Raw genomic sequence first — 21,817 nt, forward strand, 5'->3', positions numbered from 1 at the left:
AAAATACGGGATCCCGTCCGCTCTCCCATAGTCAAGCTGGTAAGGGGCGGATTAGTAGTTGGGTCGGTGACGACCAGCGAATCCCCGCTGTTGTATGTTTTTGTCCTTTTGCCCCTTCGATCTCTTCCTTTCCCATGTCATGTTCAAGCATTCCCTCACATCTTTTTTGCAACAATGCTGGATACCGTGTATGTACGTATTTATTGGTGGCTGGTGAGCCGCTTTACTTGACTCTCAGATCGGTCTTAAATGTTGGCGTTGGTGTTGGTGTTGACCGCCCTAGTCATGTTGAGGCTATCCATTCTTGTGCCCTCCGAAGAATTCTCATTTCCATGGTCGCTTTGCGAAGAGATCTCACGGTCTTGATCTTGACCTGCCTTGCCAGAAAATGGCACAAGTTTGTAAAATTGCTGGCGAGCAAACTCCAGCTTTGAACGTCTAAACACTCTTCCAAGATATTCCAGATCGTTGCCGTGGGTTTCTTCGACAAGGAAAAATATGAGGAAGAATGATATGACATTAAGGCCAGAAAAGACGCCAAGCGTGCCGCCAAAGTTTACCCCAGCGACGAGTAAAGGCTGGAGCCAAGCAAGAAGGCCTGCGAAGAGGAAGTTTATCGTTATCGCGAAAGAGGCGCCCTGATTATCCGGTATTAGTCAATTGTTTCGGAATCATAAAGATGGGTTAGCCTACTGTTTCTCGATAGGCTAAAGGAAAGCTTTCGGCTGCTAGTACGAAGGGAACGGGGCCCATGCCAGGGCTGTAAAAGGCTGTGTGAACTATACAAATGCATCAGTTAGACATGTTGTAGATAAAAGGCAATTGATGGTTTACTGACAGAAGATCCAGAAAGCGACGACCTCGATTGTTACCTGATCATAGCTCACTGCTGCGGCCATCAACGCTATTGCCATGCCTGGAATGGTGTAGAGAAGAATCTTTCGTCTCCCTAAAGTATCGATGTAGTAGATAGCTGGCAAGCAAAAGAGGAAGTTTATGGATCCGAAGATCAAGTTGTATACCATCGCTTTTAGGATTTGACCCCCGTCGGGAACATTACCAGGAGTGATTCCCACGAGCGTGGTCCCGCCGTAGAAAGCCATAAGATTTACTGTCAAGGACTAGTTGTCAACCGCATTCCTAGTAACACATAAACCACATGGATCTGAGCTGACTTACTGCCTGAGAGTTGTTGTGATAAAGCCACGATGCCAGTGGTAATTGCTGCGTTGCGAAGACGACGGTACCTGAAGATATTGCAATACCTTGTTACGTAGCGAAGAGAGCCACTACTGCTTAACCCACCATCATCTCTTTCCATTTTAATCTCATTGGCTATTCCCTGGTGTGTCGCGAAGAGATCGCGGTCCGCTTGGAGCTATAAATTCTGGTCAACTACCGAGTTCTAGTCCATTACAGTAGGGGGTAGGGGAGGAAATGGAAAGGGAACCCTGGGTTTACTTTTGTATTTCGTAGCTTCTGCAAAGATGCATAGGCCTTCTCAGGACTGTAATTCCTTGAGTCCGGCATCAAATGGTATCGAAAAGACTCAGGGCATCTGTATGCAACTAATATTAGAATTAGTGCAAAGACTGCAGGAGAGCCTAATATCAAGCGGAGGGTCAATTTCTTGTCGTTGATTTGGTTCAAACAGATGTTGACAACGAAAGACATCATGATGCCGAACGCAACCCTGGACAAGTGTTAGTCAACTACATGTCCCAAGATAACGAGATGGGTGTGTATGAGGCTTACCACAACTGCCACATTAGAATGCTAGAGCCTCTCCAAGATCCCACTGCAGTCTCGGCCGCCAGGATGGGGGTACTGGTTGCTTTGAGACCCATACCAACGCCTCCGATGATCCGAATGCCTGCCAAAAGCGCCCAAGTACCATCTCGAGCTGAATCGTTGTCCGAAGTTGGAAGTGGAATACACGCTGATCCAATTGAGGATGCAATAATAAGAAAAGCAGCGACAATGATGGCGCCGCGACGACCGAGTAGTGTGTTGAGTGGTGCAGCAAGAGGGCAACCCCTTCACAGTGTAAGTGTTTGATCAGAATACCAGCAGTAGGCACATTTTAAGGATATGTATAGAACGGGGAGTAAGTGGACTTACAAGACTGCGGCACTAAAGTATACGGCAGCATTCGCGAAAGCAAATCTGGAGTTGACAGGCTGGTCACTGGAGCTGCTAATCCAGTATCTTGCAAACAGATTTGCACCATTCTGGCTACTCTGGGCAAAACCCTGTAGGAAAGCGCTGAGACTTACAGTGAAGACGACTGTCCACATACCACTTTCGGAGAAGGGATGGTCAACCTCCTTGACTAGCGCATACTGCTCTGCCATATTCAGAGATAATGGCGTCTCTAATTTATGCCGTGCGGCGTTCTCGTAGTAGTCTTTGTGATGCCAGACTTTAGCTGCCCGTTCAATGTCTTCCTCAGTAGGATAATGTCGACGATTTTTGAGGGTATCTGAAGTCTCGTGATAAAAGCTCCTGACCGCGGCCTCGAGCTGTTCGTCGTTCATGTCGGCTTCTTACGATCGTAAGATATATGGTAGTGATTGGTCAGGGGAAGTAGGAATGCTCACCATGGTCATCACTGGTAAGTTGTTCTTGAGATGCCATCTTTGACGGCTGGGGTAGAGATCTGACAGTGATTTCAGCTGGAGGTTTTCAGTCTTCGAAGTTCAGAGAACGAATATAAAACTATGCTTAAGTGTTTCTGAGCGTGGAGTAGAATGTTACTGGCAGAGGAGTGAACTTGCAGTATTTATCGATTCCAATGAGCATTGGCACTCAGCCGATCGTGGGCACAGACCTAGTTTGCCTTTCAACGCGGCAGATTCTTCCCCTTGCATATAGTTAATGTGCAGAGCCTCGTTGCCTTGTTGCCTTCCTACACATCCCAACCACTCAGCTATCTAATAGTATCCAAAAAGTCAGCCTAGATCGTTTCACCGCATCTACTAAAAGTTAAATGATAAATGAAAACTGACATAGCCTCGATAGTCGGAATCACAATCACACGAGCAACCATTAGCCTCCTCTGGATGCGTGGGGATACCCCAGCTTTCAAACATGAGGCTTTCCTGTCATACATAATATCCAATAGCTAGACAGTATAGCCGCCACTTAACGCAGCCTCGGCGGCTTGGGACGTTGCAACGAGCTCACGGACTCTGGGGAAATGATGGCAGCCCTCCAGGACGGGACTCTGCATGAGATCATGGTTGTACTGTTAGGTCACGCAGCAAGCCAAGCATTAGTGTTGTGTCCCCCCATTCAAGGCTGTACGTTTAGTTTTGTGTCTTTTTGCCGCCAGTCGACGTTGAGGTTGTGAGGGGAGTTGGGACTTCCCAATGTTCATCTGCAATCTTAATCCTTTTCATAGCCACTCTCCTCCCCACACTCTTCCCACGCAAATATTATTGAACACTCTTATGTGGGAGTCGCCCATTGTCCTGCAAGCTTTCTTATCGCCTTGATTTCTAATACTGGTGAACAGGCCATCGTAGCTCCCTTACCAAGCTATAGCTTCCTCAGACGACTCACCATGTCCGGCCCTGATGCCGCGGGTGTCGTGCTCGCTGCCACTCAGATCTGCAGTCAACTTGCAAAGGAGTTTTATAAGGTCATCAAATCGGTCCCTGGAGCCACCAATGAAGCCCGTAAGTCTAGAGGTGTCTACCTGCCAGCCCGGGTTCATGGGCTAATGACTGCATCCCAGGTAAAACCCAGAATGCCCTTGTTTCTTTACATTCACGCCTTAAGAGAGTCGAGTTCCTGTTCCAAACGACTACGGCTCAAGATGCAGCAGAAGAGTCCTTTCGGAACTCGATCATAGAGATCCTTGAGAACATCGGCAAAGAGCTTCGTGATCTACAAGCTAAACTTCGGCTTAACAACATTCTGTCTTCGAAATCGAACATCGGTATAGCCTGGGATAAACTGGCAACTAGACTGGACGAAGGAGATATTAAGGATATCCAGGCACGGATTTCTTTACACGAGAGCAACCTACAGACGTATTTTGATTTAATCTCACTGTGAGTCACTTTCGTTCATCCTTGATACCCCATAAAGTTGGTTTCATAAATCCTGATCTGTGAATAGGTCAACACATCTGAAAACACAACGCGATCTCGCCGATTTTATTAGAGTGGCGAGGACGGTATTTGAGGTTGCCCAAAACACCGACAGACTCTATAGAATGGAGGTGGCTGAATCTTGCACCGGCCGGACGATCCGACATGAGGGGACTTTGAACAGCACATATCCCAAGAGCATCGTTGGAAACGAGACTGGACCCAAGTATCTGATCGCTATCGATAAATGGCTTCAATCAATTGATCCAGGCCCTTCTTCAAACAAGTCACTCCATCAAGACATCACATCTTGTTCGTCTGTCATAGACGAGGACTGTATCAAGAGCTTAGCCTCTATCAATTCTTCCATTTCAGAGGATCAAGGCTATTTCACGACAGGAGGAGTCATCCCCTTATCGCCGCCTTCACTTACGATAGACTCCGCCATAGGAATTCCACGGACAACGATACCCTCACCAGACCTGGATGCTCCAAGGATTCGTGCTTGGTGCAGGGAGCAGGGATTCGATATCAATTCTCCTGACTTTGGGTACGACAGGATCAATGACACGGTCCTCGACCACCTGAAGGGTTTCTCTCCGATTCATCACGCCATAAATACAGGGGAGAATGACATTCTCGAAAGTATGCTATCCAGTCCTTACTATGATCTGGAGGTTAGATTGGAAACCAAAAACGACAATGCAACTCCTCTGCTCCTGGCGTGCTCGAAGAGAAACGCCAGAGCTCTTCGGCTCCTTCTAGAGAAAGGCGCTTTAAGAAACACAACCGACAACACTGGCAAAACTGGTCTACATCGATGTCAAAGTTCCGTCCCTGGAGGCAAAAACTTTGCTTGCCTTCTCCTAGACTCCCAAGGCGCTGGTTCACTTGATGTCAATGCACATGACCAATACGGCATGACAGCTGTGCACATGGCTGCCCGGATAGGCGACATCAAAATGCTTGAATACTTGCTGCGCGAGAAACAAGCAGATGCAAACTCGTGTCAGCCAGATGGGTCAACACCCCTTATCCTCGCACTGAAACATAACAAAGTCAATCCCAAGAGACATAATGTTGTATTTACTCTGCTTGAGAACGGTGCCAAAGTCGCGTTGAAGAACAAGAAGGGGGAAACAGCCAAGGATATTGTTAAACGCACGAAGGTAGAGGGTGATAAGACTGTCTTAGTCCTTCTGAAATTCTACAAGGTTCACGACAGGAGTGCTACAATAAGGCGCCAGAGCAATGTTTCATAAGTTTAATTACAAGAAAATATTTAAGGCGCAATAACAGCGGATGCAAGATGTCTATAGCATTATGTTGAAGTTATATTATCTCTCTTATTACTATCTTGGCTAAGCTGAAGCCATCACCACCTTCGTCAGCACAAAGAGCAGCCACTACGACACTGGACAATTAATGCACCTGCTAATACGTAGCACAATTGCCGATAAATTCTCCGTCCGTTGATGCACACAATCTGACTAGCTTCCTACGATGTATCGCTGTTATCTCAAAATGGTGGGGAAGTTAGTGGTCTGGTGCAAGATACACGAACGCACTAACGCTGACGCCATGGGAACCTGGTCCTTCACCATACCTCATCTCAAGATATAATAACATTGATAGGTAGTAGCTGACAGAAAATTCCGTCTCTAAGCTTTAGGGCACCAAAATAAATAACCTAGGAAGTGTGACTCAAGTAGCATTAACTGTCCTACTAATTTCGTCCCTTGTGTACTCAGCGGACTGACGCCATGGAAACCTTGCAATTCACCATATCTTACTACATCATTGAGGGTGAAGTTGACTGGCAAGTACCAAAAAGAGGTGGCATCTAAGCTTTAGGGTACAAAAATACACAGCCTAAGTGTCTGGTTCAGACAGTATAAGGTGACTTGCTAAATTCGTCTCGTGTGCTCCCAGTGGCCAACTTGTTCAATCCACTGAGGGTTGAGTTAGAAAGCGTTGTAACTCTATGTGATTGTTATAAATAACAGATGATTGTCTTAGAATAGTACTCACATCAACTGAGGTCAAAGCTATTTATACAATTGACACAGTCGATAGCTCCTCAATATGCGTTCTTCAAATTGGATCAACCCGATACTATTGGCAAGCTCACTATCTGCCCAGTGTCTGGGAGCTGTGGTTAGCAATGATCAAAAAGCCCTGATCAATGATACCGCCCATGGCAAGAAGAAGAACATCGTATTCATCCTTACTGATGACCAAGACTCAGTCTTAGACTCAGTCTCATACATGCCAAAATTGAAAGAGAACATCATCGACAAAGGCGCCTCATTCATCAACCACTTCACCACCACAGCCATCTGCTGTCCAGCTCGTGTGTCACTTTGGACGGGCAAGCAGCCTCATTCGACAAATGTGACTGATGTAAGCCCGCCATATGGTAAGTAGACATTTCCGGGATACCGTTGTTAAATGCTGATCGAAAAGGTGGCTACCCCAAGTTCGTCTCCCAGGGTCTCAACGAGAACTACCTACCCGTCTGGCTGAGCGAAGCGGGCTACAAGACCTATTACACCGGAAAATTATTCAATTCTCACACAGTTAATAACTACAACTCGCCATATCCCGCTGGGTGGACTGGAACCAACTTTCTTCTCGACCCTGGAACTTATGACTACTTGAATCCGATCTACCAGCACAATCAGGAGGCCCCAGTCTATCATAAGGGAGAGCATACTTCAGACCTAATTGCTAAGTATGCGCATGAGCTTCTGAAAGAAGCGATTGATTCGAACAATCCGTTCTTTGTTGGCATTGCTCCTATTGCACCGCACTCGAATATCGACGTCGACCGGGTGGCTGGGAGTGGTATGACAATACCTATTCCCGCCGAGAGACACTCACATCTCTTTGAAGGGGTAAAAGTCCCGCGGACTGAAAACTTCAATCCAGATTCTGTAAGTGTTGTTGGGGTCGTTGAGGAACCATCGCTCACAAGACACAGCCCAGCGGAGTGAGCTGGATCAAGGAACTCGAGCAGTTCAACGAATCATCCGTATCGCACCTCGATAATTACTATCGCGCACGTCTCCAAGCTCTCCAAGGCGTCGACGAGATTGTGGAGCAGGTCACTCAGCAGCTGGAAGACGCTGGTCTACTCGATGATACGTATATTATCTACAGCTCCGACAACGGATATCATCTTGGCCAGCACCGACTACCTCCTGGTAAGGAATGCGGGTTTGAGGAGGACATCCGTGTACCCCTTTTCATCAGAGGCCCGGGCATTTCTTCCGGTGCTGTGGAGAAGACTGTGACAACTCACATCGACCTCGCGCCTACCATTCTCAAGCTTGCAGGCGTTGAGTTGAGACAGGATTTTGACGGTACTCCCATCCCGGTGCTGGATAACGAGGAGGGAAAGCGTCACGAGCATGTTGCTGTTGAATACTGGGGTGTTGCCATTGCTGAGGGCGGCTTTGGTGGTTTTGGTACGTATGGGCCTAGAACACTTAGTTGCAATTGTTGACCTGATGATTCTAGATGGAAAGGGCCTGCTCCAGATACAAAACAACACGTACAAGGGTGTAAGAATAGTGCACGAGGACTACGATCTTTACTACTCGGCTTGGTGTAACAACGAGCACGAACTCTACGATGTCAAGGTATGTTTGACTCTACTCCCGCCCAAGACTCATACTCACCTCTTGAAAGACGGACCCAGGACAACTGAACAATATTTTCCCCCTTGATGGCAAAGCGACTGCAGACAAGGCATTCCTGGGAACCACCGCCCAGCAAGTCGTCAACCGTCTCGATGCTTTGATGCTCGTGTTGAAGTCCTGCAAGGGAAACACGTGCATAGAGCCCTGGAAGACCATTCACCCTGATGGTAAAGTGGCGAATCTCAAAGACGCTCTTACGGGCAAGTTTGATAGCTTCTATGAGGAGCAGGTCAAGGTCCGATTTGATCGTTGTGAAGCGGGATATCTGGTCGATGCTGAGGGGCCGCAAGTTGGATATGAGTATCGCGAGGGTCTCGAGTGGCATCATTGGACTTGAAGAAGGCCTGTTGTACTGAACAGTGGGGCGTCCAGGATTGAGACTCGTAGGCCTCAGTGTATCGAGAAAATTGGCCGTTGGAAGCATGAGAGACGATATTGTTAGACCAGCTTATGCTACTCAGACCATAATTCTTAGACTAGGTGTTTATTCTTGTACCTTCGAAGCCAACTTTTCTGTTGCCTGGTAGGTGATCAGATCGCACAAATAATTCCGAAATGAAGCTCTATATTAGAAGCCAGGCACATTGTATGAATGCCAGTATTGTCACGGGATTCCGCATAAATCGTCAGTTCAGTTGTTGAGTAAATGATGCTCCGGCGGGTTAATTGCTTGGTGTCTGGGTTGTTTGGCGTGAGTGAAAGTAGAAGGATACGATATCGTGAATGCACATCGATATGTGTAACGTCCAAAGAAGTAACCCCGGATTGATGATGATATTCCCCAGTTGCATCATTAATGGTCTCTTCACCTAGGTGTGCAGGTGAGTAGAGTCTGGAGCCGGTAGTGGTCCGACCCCACCTTTTGTCTTGGGAAGTTGAAGCTCAAGTTGCGATCATCTTGAACCATCATTGCAAAATGCCAGTTCTATAGTCAAACATACCAGTGAGGAGTATGGCGATAGAACGAGAGATTAAAATAATTAATATGAATTTGTTAAAGATAATCCCTTTGGTGATGTGAATTTGGCGTGGTAATTCATACGCATCCATTGGCTAAAAATAATTGGTGCCAGAAATACGAGGCACAAACCAAGATGCTGCCGACCTTGAACCGAGAGAGCATCTCACGACAGCTCTACCAATCTACGACAACCTCACCTCACGAAGCTCAATTGAATCCGCAACCATGGGTTCCGACGCAATCACTGAGCCGCGGCGTACGTACCGACCTCTCAATCAATCTCCAGCACAGATTTTACCACCCGAACCTCGACCACTGACTTCCTGAGCAGAAGCGACCCGCGAGGAGATGCGTGATGCCAAACTTCCTCTGGCCTACCGAGACAGCTGCGCCCACCTTCTGATCCCCCTCAACAAGTGCCGTCGGGATACCTGGTATGCCCCTTGGAAGTGCTCCGTAAGTCAACAATCATTATCTAGAGCAAGCCCGAGTCGAGTCCCCAGCGCCTGCACCGAACGTGCTCAGCCCAACCAAGCTCGACCGACCGATCCAACACAAAAGCCGATCATTGCCGAGATATCAATAGACGAAACATGCTTACACATAGGGGGTTGACTAGGATGAGCGACACAGCTACGAGAAGTGCCAATACGTCGAGTTCAAGAAGCGAGTCGCCAAGATGGACGAGTTGAGGGAGTCGAAGGGTGGTGCACGAAGCAACTAGAGAAAGACAAAGAGACCGAATTCAAATCCCGGGCACAGACAGGGCCGGGCCGGAATTGTACATTTACAAACAAGCCGATGCGTTTGACAAGAGAACCGGAATAGAAAAGAGGCCATTCCACACAAATGAAACGATTCAAGACGAGAAAGAACAAAAGTGAAATGATGGCGGAGCCTACCATGGCGTTAACGACTGGGTTTGATACAATCGATGGGCTAATGGAAATAGACATGCGACGAGTTCCGACAGAGCCTCATGAGATGTATGAGCCACGCACTCCAACGGCATAAAGCAAGAGGCCAACCACAGGCCATATGGCGAGCTTTGGAGGATGGAATGGACCGGAAAAGAGTGGACTCGCCGGGGACATGCAAGTGGGACTCGCAAGTTGGATGGTGAGAGGAACAAGAGAAAGGACTTGTAATGTTGCAAGCAGATGGGTTTTGGCGTGCTCATCGTGGCGGACAGTACCCTGTATGCGGCCCGGCTCAAGAAGAAATGCGCCGACGTGGTGTTGTGCGGGCTCTCGGTAGAAAGTTATATATATTGAGCTTGATGGCCACCGAGACGTAGGGGATCTGAGTTGGAAATGTATCAAGCGAGTTGAATCGTGGTGTTTGTTCACCATATGCAGTGATTCCTCTTGTGCATATCATCAGCCTCTTTTGTTTTCTAGGATGTTGATCGTTGATCGTCTCTTCGGCAATTGACTTCCACAGAGCCTCAACACCAAGATATTTTTTATCTATCGCCAAGGTCTTATCGGGACTGGTTGCTGATCGACAGCTTGAGCCTCGACAATGACTATGAGAGTGTCGCGATAAGATGTGGCTGCTATCGACAACTCTGGACAGTCACCGTCACTTGATGGCGCAGCCATGATGAAACTGGCGATCAGCAATGAACGTCGGAGTTTATCGGCTCAGTTCTGATGAGACAAAGATCAAAGCTCCTTGTGCTCAATCTCGCATTCGATAAGGCAGTTGTCGACGAGTCGTGGATCTGATTGTGAGCGGCATGGTCTCAGCTTTCAGCGAGTCAGACCTGCGCGACACCTCTTTTAGCCAGCCCAGTCAGCCTCGCAGTCAGAGACCAACAGGCTAAACAGGCCCTGAAAAGAGCCGCATCAGCGCATGCAGGCGGTTCTAGCAAAGTTGTGCGCTATCCGCAGTCCCCACTCGCACTGGAAAGCCATCCCAGCGGGTGGCTTGGCGGCAAGCCCACTATCAATCTCTTACCCTGGCCCTGGCAAACGCATCAGGTAAGGATGGACAGGCGTTAGCAAACCTTTTGTCAACGTCGATCCACTGCCGGTCGGTTTGGCTCGGTATATCCATCTTACAGAGAACCGGCCCGGTTCATCAAAACATATCGGCCGGTTTGTGGATATAATATCTCCATTCTTTGTCAATGCTTTGCTTGGCCCAAGGCTTGTCGTGTCTTGGAATTGCTGCCAAGACCTCACTCTCGGAGCCTCCGGTGCCTGTTTACCAATTCAACTGGCTCACAGGGGACCATCATGATTTCTCTTATGCAACAGTTTCTATCAACTCGGCGGAATGACAAACATATACAAGGATGGACTGGCACTCAGGAGACAAACGTAATACTCTTACAAAGAGTGAAAAACTGATTCATTCATGCTATGCTGTCTAAAAACTAACGGAAGATAACTGGGGACTTTACACGAGATGAGACCTGCTCAGAAGATGGAGTTGCTACCACAAGAGAAGACGCCCTGAATAGAACTGGAGGAGTTGGCAAACAGATCCAACAGCTCAGTGATGGACGACCACAGACCAGCAGCATTCATAAACAGCGAGATTCCAATAAGGAAGCTGTTGAGGCAGAACAGCATAATGTTCTTGGGGCTGGAGAATAGCTGGTTCCAGTTCATGTGGAACCAAAAGATACCGCTAAAGCCAAAGGTGAACCAAGAGATGGTCGTAGCCGAGGCGATGGACAGGATGGAGTCAAAGACGGGGATGGCGTTGGAGAGGATGAAGCAGAGGACCCAGAAGACGGTCACAATGGTCATCCAGATGGACCAAGAGCGCACATTGTTGGTAGTCATCTCGCTCTGGAGCTTGAAGTGCTTCATCACCTGGACGTACACGTACTTGATGCCAGTGTGGCCAAAGGCAAGTCCCGTCGAGAAGATGGCAGGGAGCACAATACCGTAGGCAATCTTGGCGATGAGCTCGGGGGCCGAGCCAAGAGCGGGCGAGACGGTGTACTCTCCAGCAAGGCAGTAGATGGCGATAGCCACGATCACGTAGAAGGCGATGGAGACACATTCCAACCAAGCCAGGGCAAAGCCAAAGTCCTTAACGGGGTCAATCATCTCAGCCATGTAAGTGACAAAGTTGATGTTGCCTGAGTAAGCGTAGCAGATCTTGAGGCAAGCGTTGAGGCCGGATCGGAAGTCTGGGTTGGCCACCACCTTGATCTCCTTGTGCCAGTCTGCGGGCGCAGCAGTGGGATTTTTGACTCCTAGCGAGACCATGACGAGGATGGAAGCAGCAATGACGGAGACCATGCAGGGGATGCCTGACTGGGAGACGAACTTGGAGGTTCGTGGCGCGCAGAGGACCCAGCAGCATAGGCAAGCGATTCCAATGTAGCCCACCGTGCAGAGAGAGTGACTGGAGATGGTATTAAAGGCGATTGAGAGTGTAACACTCGCTGAAGCAGCTGTCATTATCACCTGAATAAGCAGGCCGCATCCCGCGACCAAACTCAAGGGGCGTCCACCGACAACTTTGGTCATATCCACGACGTTCATAACGTGTTGATGTCGACCAAAGAACTGTTTTAGGACGTAAGCTGTATACCACGAGAGAATTCCAATGCCAATAATGCTGATGAGGCCTGGCACAATCCCCATGGTCTTCAAGACGCTGGGCAGGGACAGAACACCAAGGCCCACTTGGTTCGTGAGCAAGGCAAAAGTTGTGTCCCATTTTGTCATATTGCGGAAGTTCTTTGCGCCCTCGCCTCCACCGAAGCCGTTCTCGACCACGGGGACGTTGTGAGCAGACTGGAGGTCATCAATGTGACCCTTCTCGTTGTCTAGGGGCATCTTCTCCTTGCTGTTTGTCTTGCTGGAGTCATTGCCCTGATCCGAAGGGTAGATGTCGTTATGTGCGTCTTGTGGATATGTAGACATGATGGGCGAGTGTGTATATGTGTGTGTTTATATGTGGTTGGGTATATCAGATGAAAGTTGGCTCGCTTGGTGTGGTGATGCACGGGGATATTTCAAGACAGCAGTATAGAGTTTATAATGATTCAGGAGGCTATAAGAGGAGGAGGAGGAGAGGGAAGGAGAGAGAGATGGGAGTGAACAATGAAATGTAATTCGAGAGCAGATGGAAAGAGAATTATATAAGTTCAACAGAGCAACAAACCGGCTAAACCAACAATGGTCAGATAAGCAATCACTTCGGAATTCCCTCATTAAGCTCCGCGTTTTCTTTCCCTAAAAGCGCGTGGCCGGTGCTCCAGCTTTGCTCAACTCAGTTCCACACGAGAGATAGTGAGTGTGTGCCATCAGTAAGTAGTATTATCGGAGTTATAAGAGGCTACCCATGTCATGACAGGGGGTGTGTTAGCAGCGAAGATTACAAGTCAGACTAGACCAGCCTTGGACTTTTTCTGGGGTGACCCTCTTTCTCTTACATCGGCGGCAAACTTGGTGCCTTGCTTGACTTGTAGTTAGTTGTCAGAGACTTTTCAGTTAGTGCTGGTGATCATCACGACCATCCCCCTCATTTGTGGATAATGGAATTCTTGTTTTTTTCTCCTTTTGGAGTCTTGATACAGTTCCCCGAGACAGAGTATCTATCATGATAAAGAAAAGATACAGAGGAAACCCTTGGCAAAACGAGAATGCATGTGGGATGAGGGACCTTCTGTCTCTCTCCACCCCGTTGTGAGGGATTACATGGGGGTCTCCACGGTATCCATCCATCGTATCTGTCTCTGTCTACTTATTGGAAAGGAATTGACATTTCTGTTAGGTATTCTGCATGATGCCAATTGGGTGTCGTTGAAAAGCTGGGGACGAGTGGTGGAAACACGCTAGAAGCTCATCATCCATGTTTGATACTGCAACCTCCTTTCCGGGCCGTTTTTTACCTTTTGTTCCTTTTCATTTGCTAAGATGCTGTACATAATGTCTTGTCAAACTTCGAGGCGGATCCCAATGAGCTGGTCAGAGTATCCATTGGGCTGCGTATGTCTATGTCCATGTCTTTGGGGGATGTCATTATCTGTCGGTAGTTTAACCAACATCCATCATGAACAAATGATCAACATCATGGAACAAATAGTAACATGATCCAAAGGGTCCTGCTTCTTCTCATTGTAGTTCGCCTCTTTTTAATTGTGGTTCTCCTCCAATGCTTGACCTGAACAGAGTCCAAAAGAGGCAATTATGCTACTAGTATCTTTACAACCTAGTTTCAAAACTTTTTTTCCATCCCTCCGAATTTGAGGCTGACGGGCGCGTTACCGAGAGAGGTTTAAAGTCTTTCGACACGCTCAGGGCAAGGACCAGGTCTAGGACGGAGATCCGGGAGTGGAGAAGACGCCTTTTTTCTTGCTCCTTCTGGGCCTTTATTCCGCTTTATTTCCTTTTTTTTAAACGGTCAATACATAGTCTTGAGGATCATAACGGTAGTTGACAGCGGGAACGGAAAGCCCTAGTCTCTGTCTTGGTACGCCTTGAAAAACGCGGAATTGTTTGTCTGATGATGGATCATGCTGATGCCCTTTGGGGAAATTTGGAGAGAGTTTTGGAGAAGGGACAGGATCAGGGATGTTATCCAATAACCATACAGCATAAAGTTCATGTTAAAGCCGTTGAGTATCGTTCCACAGAACGTTCCAAATTACGAGTCAATACAAGTCCTCATTCACTTGTCAAGAGTCAGCTGAGAAAGTGTCTCATCCAGTCGGATTCTCCCATCTCTATCCCTTCCAAGAGAATACGGAAATTAACCCCTGTTGCATGTCGTCATCCCCCTAAACCTTGACACGCACGCTTCTTTGCCTCTGACCAACTTATTTCTAGCGGTTTTCTAGAAGAAACTGATGATATGCACGGCGCGCGTGGGGTGCTTAATATGGTGATACAATACCATGTTGTACTCCGACCCGTGATATGTCCAAATGACAGCAGGAATAAACATTAGCCTGATGCTCTTTGATCCTTGAATGGGGTCTTGCAGGATATATTCTGGGGACCCGGTCCGATTCCTTGGCCACATAGCCATAGCATAGCATTGCAAAGGCAACTCAAACAATGGAAAGGTAACCACACGTAATTTCCATCGATTTCCCCATGACTTTTACGTACAATAAACTGACACAACACAAAGTCCCCATGGGACACTCCATACTTTTCTTCTTCTTCACCCCAGTAAATTCCCGCGGGTTATCCGGGGGCATGCACTCCAGATACTTGATACATCAGTCCAGCAGACCGAGATATTATCGATCAAGCTTGTTATCTGTGCATAGACGGTTTCGCACCGTCGCCGAACACAATTCGCCTTTTTTTGCTCTTGCCAAGAACAACTAATTCACCATAGTCTCGGCCATGCCCGGTTCTTTATTTTGACCCTGCAGATCTTCCACGAGGAGCACTCTGCAGCTCAACTTACAGGGGGTTGACTTTTTCTAGTGCATTGTTCGGTGCATATCTAGTTATTCTTGGTGCCCGAAGACAACACACGCCAAGATCGTCGATATGTTAGTGTGAAGAAATATCGGATGTGTAAACAAACGGTTCGACTATCGTAAAGTCCCCAAATAAGAGCCTATCGGAATTGTGACAGAGAGACAATGATATCATTTGTGTTCAGATAGTCATCCGTCTTCGCCTATTTGCTGTAAGAGAGCCTCGGGCCCGACTTCTCAGCTAGGCAAGTATCGTCTCATTTAGCAGTTTCACGGTCAGTCTATCCGGACCGTTACAACGCAGATCGCAATCCTTATCATCAGCTGCGAACAAAAAAGGGATCATGGATCGATGAGCCTTGCGAGGCATATCTTGTAAATGTGATGAGGAGTGATAGACGCGAAGCACATCATAGCATCGGGATCTCACGGGGGTCTGAGCATGTATCACCTTGACGGAAAACGACGGTCCTTTTAATAAGGGTCGTCTATGCTTCTTGGTCCTTTCTCCGCTTCCAATGAGTTCTGGTACACTTGATGTCCAATAAGCATTGCTGCCGGTCGTGTTGGAGCTGCGTTCCCAGGATGACCTCCATTGAGGCCCGACTCCAAAGCCGTTGATATCCCCGATTGGTATGAGTTTTTATTAGCAGTACTTGCCACGGCAAATTTTCGGATGTGTATGTACAGATCCTTTATTGTGGCTAGTTGATATCGAGAAGTTGTAACGTCAGGGGGTTTCTTGGTCCGGGAACTCGCAAATTGAAGCCGTCCCGGAGCTAAGGAAAGGGCCGCTGTTTACTGCCGATAGACGTATCGAAGTGGGCGAGAGGATTTGTGAGATGATACGCAGTAATGCCATGACATCAAGTGTTTTCCAAGGGATGCAAGTTACGTTGCGATAACAAACTCGTGTAGTTTCTGTCATGCCATCGGGGACCACGATTGCCAAGAGCACAGAAAATAAAACGAAGGTAACTTACGATATTCTAGAGTAGGTCTTCAGTTATTTGTGTTTGTGTTATCTGTGTCCCTAAGCACTGCATGTATGGGAAGACACACGGAGGCAATTTCTGACTGACTCCTCGAGCTTTGCGCATTCCCTGACACACCCCTCTAGCAGGCAGCAGAAATATTGGACTCTAAGCTTTAGGACATAAATATAAATATCTCAAAGGTTTAGTCTAAGAAGCCTAAACTATCCTAATAATTTCGTCTCTTATTTTCGACGAGATCTCATATATAACGGGGAGTACCGGGAAAGACTCGTCGAGAGCCATGTGGTCATCCTCGGAACGAAAGCAGTTTCAGACACCATGGCTACGCACGGGATTTTATGGGAAATACGTAAGCAACTATAAGACCAAGTTGGATAGCGTAGGCATGTTTGGGGAATCATGCAGAAACAGCAGACTGAGAGGGTGCTGTGTGTTCGGGTTGCCTCTACGCTTGCCCAGTCCAAAGATCACAGATACCTGAGAATGCAAACAGAATTGGAATAACAATTCACAGTAGTGAGTGCCTTTCTATTCAATCTGCGTCTGGTAGCAAATGTTTGTTGTTTGGCATTGTGATTCCAGCATATCCTAACTCCAATTTTAACGCAATCAATAGTTATTGGACATGGCTTGAGATTGCAATACATATTTGCACATCTTTCTATAGTTACTTTGCATACAAGCATGACAATACAGTCTCCAATTATGATCTCTATGGTGTTTACCAAGGCGAGCCAACAGTAGTCCAGAGATAACAAGCGCTGTCCACAAACAACATCATCACTGCCAGCCAGTTATCCTTCACTCACTATCAACAAACAGCCTGTCACCGAGCAGAGTGGGATGCCTGGACTTCAGATCTCCCAACTATTTAATCTCCGCCTCTTCTCTCGTCATCTCCCCTCATCATCTCCCCTTCTCTATCCTTCATTCAAGTCTGCTTTGTTCTATATAGACTCTATTGTGAACCAACTTCACCACTATCCTAGTATATATACATTCTTACCGATCTATGTCTTTCAAAAGACTCGTGAAGAACGGAACGGGCCTAGAGACCAATTGTCATCAACAACTCCACCCTCTGCTATGCCTTTACCTGCAACCGTTCTCCGTCAATCTTCAACACGGTACCCCAAACGACAATCAGGCCGCGTCAATTACGATCTGGGTCTCAGTCAGGATGAGAGTCACCGAAATAAACGAGGTGATCTATCCTTTTCCACGTCAAGGACTTGGAAGGAAAGCGACATTCCTGCAAAAGCAGTCTTATCTATATATATCCTCCTTTCCTAGCCCTCCTCGCCCAGGATACCTCCAAGTGCCTTGGTCTGAAGACTTCCACAACCCTCTTCGCGCTATTACGACACTGCTACATCTTACCTATGACAACTTGACACTATATATACCCGCCCAGCTTTGAGGAATCATCGCCACATCCCTCGGGATGTCGGACCTCTCTGTCTTTGTGAGGTGAAAGGTGGATTTCTGAAAGTCCCGTTGGAACACACAGCATAGTCCTGCTCATGTTGGTAAGGTACATTATAAAGTCCACTTTCCTGTATTAGCTAACCATTGTTTAGCGATTGTGTCTACGGAACTCATCGCTCACCCGATGTGGGTCACTACTCTTGACATTCAGACGACTATCAGGAGGTCTCGGATCATATCGAGCCTGAGAGTCTCAGTAACGATGATGCCGAGACTGACGGTTCATCTTACAAACCAAGTGAGGTTAGCAGAAGCACGGCAGCAAGGCAGACTTGCGGCAGACGAGACAACTACCGGTGCAACTTCATGTGCATGGTACTGTAGCCACATCTACCATCTGGTTCCTTTGCCTCCTCTGTTAGTTCAGACTCAAGTTCTCTCACCAACACCGTCTTCTTCATCTTCCTGGCCAGTTATCCAAGACAAGGGCGAATTCCCTGAGTCGCCTTCGGTGATGGCGGTATCTCAATCAGTATCGGGGTAAAGGTTACTCAAGATATCACCCATGCGTCTGTCACCTCTACCCAAGAGTTCATCTTTTATAACGAAACACGAGCATATGATTGCGCAGCGCCCTCGGATGCCTCCGTCGTGTTTGAAATTTTGAGTGATGAAGAGCTCTACCATTTCACCACGCATCGACTATTTACTACTCAGCCACTCTTGTTCTCAACCTGGATGCAAGATTTGGTACAAGCGAACCCAGAAGAGAATCAAAAATGTTGCCTTTCAGTTTATTATTTGCGACGAAGCCCAGGTGGCAAGGGGGGGGGAGGCGGACGGCTCGTACAACAACTTGCTTCGCAAATTTAAATGGAGCATTCTGTTATGGACATCTGGGCTGCCGCTCTATTAGGGATAGGGTCCGATCCTTCAACATATGTACGACGTTTTCCAACAAAACAAGGTGTTGCCTAGATCAATTCGTTCGGCCACAAGTTCTCCATGGAGGACCTTAATCGAGCCACCCTACTTGTCTATGAAGTCAGCAATGGGCGCGAAACTGGGAAGTTTATATAGGAAGTTTTGGCAATTCCACTCAAAGCTGGTGCAAGGTATCATGCCAAAAGCAGAGAACTGGAAACCCACGAACCTCAGGCGAAGGCTGGTGGACGAGTTGCAAGGCTGCTGTGTGGAAGCTCTCTCTCATATGAAGCTTTTTGGTGTTCGGCGTTCAGTTTGGTCAATGTTTTATATAGAAGTACAGTATGTTCCAGGGATACTGGTTAGAATATATAACACAGTTTAGCAGATTGCAAAATAAACTACTCAGCCTCACGGATGTCTATTCACCATTGAAACCACTCTCAGTGTATAACTAATGATTTGCACCTAAACTTGCCTAGAATATAGGCATGTGTGCTTTCGTGTCATAGTCAACATTCTCCGCTGGTGACTCATTGCGCTCACCACAGGTCTCAACAGCGCGGTCCCAGAGTCGACTTTACTTTATACAGTCGTAACTCCAGGCCGAGTACAACAACAGGCCGTACGGGTTGGTGTTCAAAACGCCAGTAAGTGCTTGATAAAAGTGTTAATGGATGAACGGAGAATTGCAAGTTGAGTAGGAAGACCCTTGTCCTCCTCTTCTCTTCGAGCCAGGAACTAGCTGGGTAGGGCGGATAGTATGACATGCTACTCTTTCCACAAAAAGAATTACTCTAAAATTGACAGATTGAGGTGGCGGCTCAATGCTCTCTTGAGGAATTTTGCAAGGACAACATCTGAAATCAGATCGGGGCCTACGATACTGCATTTCGTCCTGCACTGCGACCTTACCTTCTGTCACGCCGCCTGGCTCTTGTGTAGGTAACCCGGAATAAAGCTATTGTAGGTTCAGATTCATTCCCTTTGACGATGTGGTTTGTGGACGACACCGCGAGATTACAATAGTTTTTTGTGACATCTCTTCCTCAACGAAGATAGTCTGCTCACGCCTTAAAGCTTGAGCTTCATCGCTTTGCAACAAATGCCCTCTTCTGAGTTGCTCACGAACTGCTGTTTACAAAGACACTAGGGATGAGGAGGTTTACGAAAGTAGGATTTGATGCAATGTCACTGCTAGGCGGGTTAGGCTATTATGTATTTGCCTCTTGGCTTTGTTTTGGTAACAGTGTTCATCATTAAATCGAGGTATCACACAACTCCTGGCTCCCTATAGTCCCATGCTTTGCTTTTAATGATCCTCGGGAAGCGCCAACACCTCGCGCTTCTCTTCCTCATTGTCCTGCGTCTGCTCCTGCTCGTCCGCGAAGCGCGTCATGGCGAACTCGGGGATATGTCTTCTGCGAGCTCGCTGGGCACCCTTCTTGCCCTGTCGCATCTTGGCAGTCTCTGCCTCCTCAGCCACGACAGCCTTCTCGCCAGCCCTGTCCAGCATGGTACCCTCCAAGCTGAGATAACTAATCTCGCCGCTGGTGCCGACGTCGAAGTTGCGTATCCGGAAACGGATCTTACCCTTAACCTTGTCGCCGCTGCCATCGGCCCAAAAGCCGGTGCTGTGGATCTGGCGGACTACACCGTGGTCGTCGGCGGTGATAACTGAAGCGGTCTCTTCGAAGCCCTGGGCCTCGGGGGACTCATTAGGAACCCACTTCCAGTCGGGAGGAAGTCGACGAGCCTCGATTGAAGCGTTGAACTTGCCAAAGCAGACAACACCAATGTGTCCCTCGGTCTGCAAGTTGACACTTCCCTCCATCCAGGCACCGCGGCTGGGGACAAAAAGATCGACCTCGGCGGTGATCCATCCCCAGCCAACAGCGGCCTCACCCTTGGCCATGACAGTCGCGGGCATCTCATCATCTATAGCGGCACCGTGGCGACCGGGATTCTCGCCAAAAGCGACGTTCCTGTAGTCGAGAAGAACACCGCGCAGCGAAGGCACGTACTTGTTCTGGAGGTGTTGCAGGTGTTGGAACTGGCAGTTGGTGACGGGTTGCGCCCAGCCAATGGGGAAGAGAGGCTCGTAAAGCGACACGGTCTGGATGAAGAAAGGGAATTGAGGGTTCGCGGGGATATCGGGAGGTTGATAAATATTGTCGCTGGACTTTGAAGGTTTGGCGGGAGGAGGCATGTCGATATCCATAGCATCAGCGTCGGAGGGCGCGGCATCTTCACTCTGCTTCTGCTTATCGGCATTATCTGACTCTTCGGTATCCTTATTCTTCTTGCTCTTTTTCTTCTTCTTTTCGCCGTCTACTGGGGCCTCTGCCTCTGCCTCTTCGATAGGCGCTGCGACTTCAGCATCGTGGTGCTTCTTCTTCTTGTGCTTCTTTTCAGGCTTGGCTTCGTCGACTGCAGCTTCTTCGCTTTCTTGGGGCGCAGTAGTATCGTCGGCATGTTTATACTTCTTGCTCTTCTTCTTTTTCTTGTCGGCCTTCAAGTCTTCGGTCGCAACATCTGCTGCGACGACACTCTTTGACTTTTTATGTTTTCGGTCGGTCTCGACAGCGGCATCTTCTTCGCGGGCTCTCTTCTTTTCCTTTCTCGCCTTCTTCTCGGCCTTTGCGGCGGCGTGGTCGATTGGCGCCATTTTTTACGTCTGGCTGTTTGCGAGCTATCGCGGTCGTCTGAGAGTAAAGAGGCCGGAAGATCTCGAAAATTTCTAAAATTTTGGCTTATCTTATCGCGGAAGCTCAATGCTTCACCGAGAAAGGTGGGGCTTCACCTGCCTCACCTTGGAATCTGCACCTGCCGCAGTCCAGGGTAAATGGAGTTCGATTGGCAGGGGTGACAAAATAGCACAATCATGACACTGCCGATAAAACAACTTTATTACCGATATATTTTTCGAGGCTATTGATCACGAGCACTCTCTATCACTCCTCTTTTGCATTCTTCGTCGGATTTCGCAGCATGCTGCATAGTACCTCACTACTGCATCCTTTTCTCTTCTTCAAAGATCATGTGGCCTCTCCATCTCAGGTTTCGCACTCAATATGCGTTTCTACCCTTCTTGATACACTGACGTTGTTTCGATTCATGTTTATGTCAACTACCGTCGCTCGAACTTTATGATTGGTTATCGACGTTTCTACTCGGCAAGATTTCCATGAGTCTACTTGTTGGATGCTAGTGTCACCAACTGCATCATCCGCACCATTCACGGGCAAAAGATAGTTCGATATGCAACTAAACAACCCGTTCGGCGAAGGCAGGTC

General features: G+C 47.9%; 6 protein-coding genes across 6 annotated transcripts, besides 1 other annotated feature; 3 read left to right on the plus strand and 3 right to left on the minus strand.

The window, feature by feature from the left end:
- Positions 1-102: a repeat region.
- Positions 103-245: 143 nt separating this feature from the next.
- Positions 246-2,537, minus strand: FPSE_08297 (uncharacterized protein; the record flags this gene model as incomplete). Its single annotated transcript, XM_009261415.1, has 6 exons — positions 246-638; positions 694-779; positions 839-1,111; positions 1,180-1,247; positions 1,756-2,037; positions 2,122-2,537. The coding sequence occupies 6 exons, from the start codon at positions 2,535-2,537 to the stop codon at positions 246-248; spliced, it is 1,518 nt and encodes a 505-aa protein (XP_009259690.1).
- Positions 2,538-3,565: 1,028 nt separating this feature from the next.
- Positions 3,566-5,359, plus strand: FPSE_08296 (uncharacterized protein; the record flags this gene model as incomplete). Its single annotated transcript, XM_009261414.1, has 3 exons — positions 3,566-3,680; positions 3,740-4,058; positions 4,126-5,359. The coding sequence occupies 3 exons, from the start codon at positions 3,566-3,568 to the stop codon at positions 5,357-5,359; spliced, it is 1,668 nt and encodes a 555-aa protein (XP_009259689.1).
- Positions 5,360-6,182: 823 nt separating this feature from the next.
- Positions 6,183-8,138, plus strand: FPSE_08295 (uncharacterized protein; the record flags this gene model as incomplete). The annotated part of the gene is made up of 5 exons (XM_009261413.1): positions 6,183-6,516; positions 6,564-7,033; positions 7,081-7,567; positions 7,620-7,741; positions 7,791-8,138. The coding sequence occupies 5 exons, from the start codon at positions 6,183-6,185 to the stop codon at positions 8,136-8,138; spliced, it is 1,761 nt and encodes a 586-aa protein (XP_009259688.1).
- An 849-nt stretch (positions 8,139-8,987) lies between these two features.
- On the plus strand, positions 8,988-9,486 carry FPSE_08294 (uncharacterized protein; the record flags this gene model as incomplete). The annotated part of the gene is made up of 3 exons (XM_009261412.1): positions 8,988-9,018; positions 9,094-9,218; positions 9,382-9,486. 3 exons carry the CDS (start codon positions 8,988-8,990, stop codon positions 9,484-9,486), a joined length of 261 nt encoding a protein of 86 aa, XP_009259687.1.
- A 1,702-nt stretch (positions 9,487-11,188) lies between these two features.
- On the minus strand, positions 11,189-12,655 carry FPSE_08293 (uncharacterized protein; the record flags this gene model as incomplete). The annotated part of the gene is made up of 1 exon (XM_009261411.1): positions 11,189-12,655. One exon carries the CDS (start codon positions 12,653-12,655, stop codon positions 11,189-11,191), a length of 1,467 nt encoding a protein of 488 aa, XP_009259686.1.
- Positions 12,656-19,833: 7,178 nt separating this feature from the next.
- Positions 19,834-21,189, minus strand: FPSE_08292 (uncharacterized protein; the record flags this gene model as incomplete). The annotated part of the gene is made up of 1 exon (XM_009261410.1): positions 19,834-21,189. The coding sequence occupies one exon, from the start codon at positions 21,187-21,189 to the stop codon at positions 19,834-19,836; it is 1,356 nt and encodes a 451-aa protein (XP_009259685.1).
- Positions 21,190-21,817: the final 628 nt, after the last annotated feature.

This window comes from Fusarium pseudograminearum, chromosome 2 (genome assembly GCF_000303195.2).
Source record: "Fusarium pseudograminearum CS3096 chromosome 2, whole genome shotgun sequence".
Classification (NCBI taxonomy): domain Eukaryota; kingdom Fungi; phylum Ascomycota; class Sordariomycetes; order Hypocreales; family Nectriaceae; genus Fusarium; species Fusarium pseudograminearum.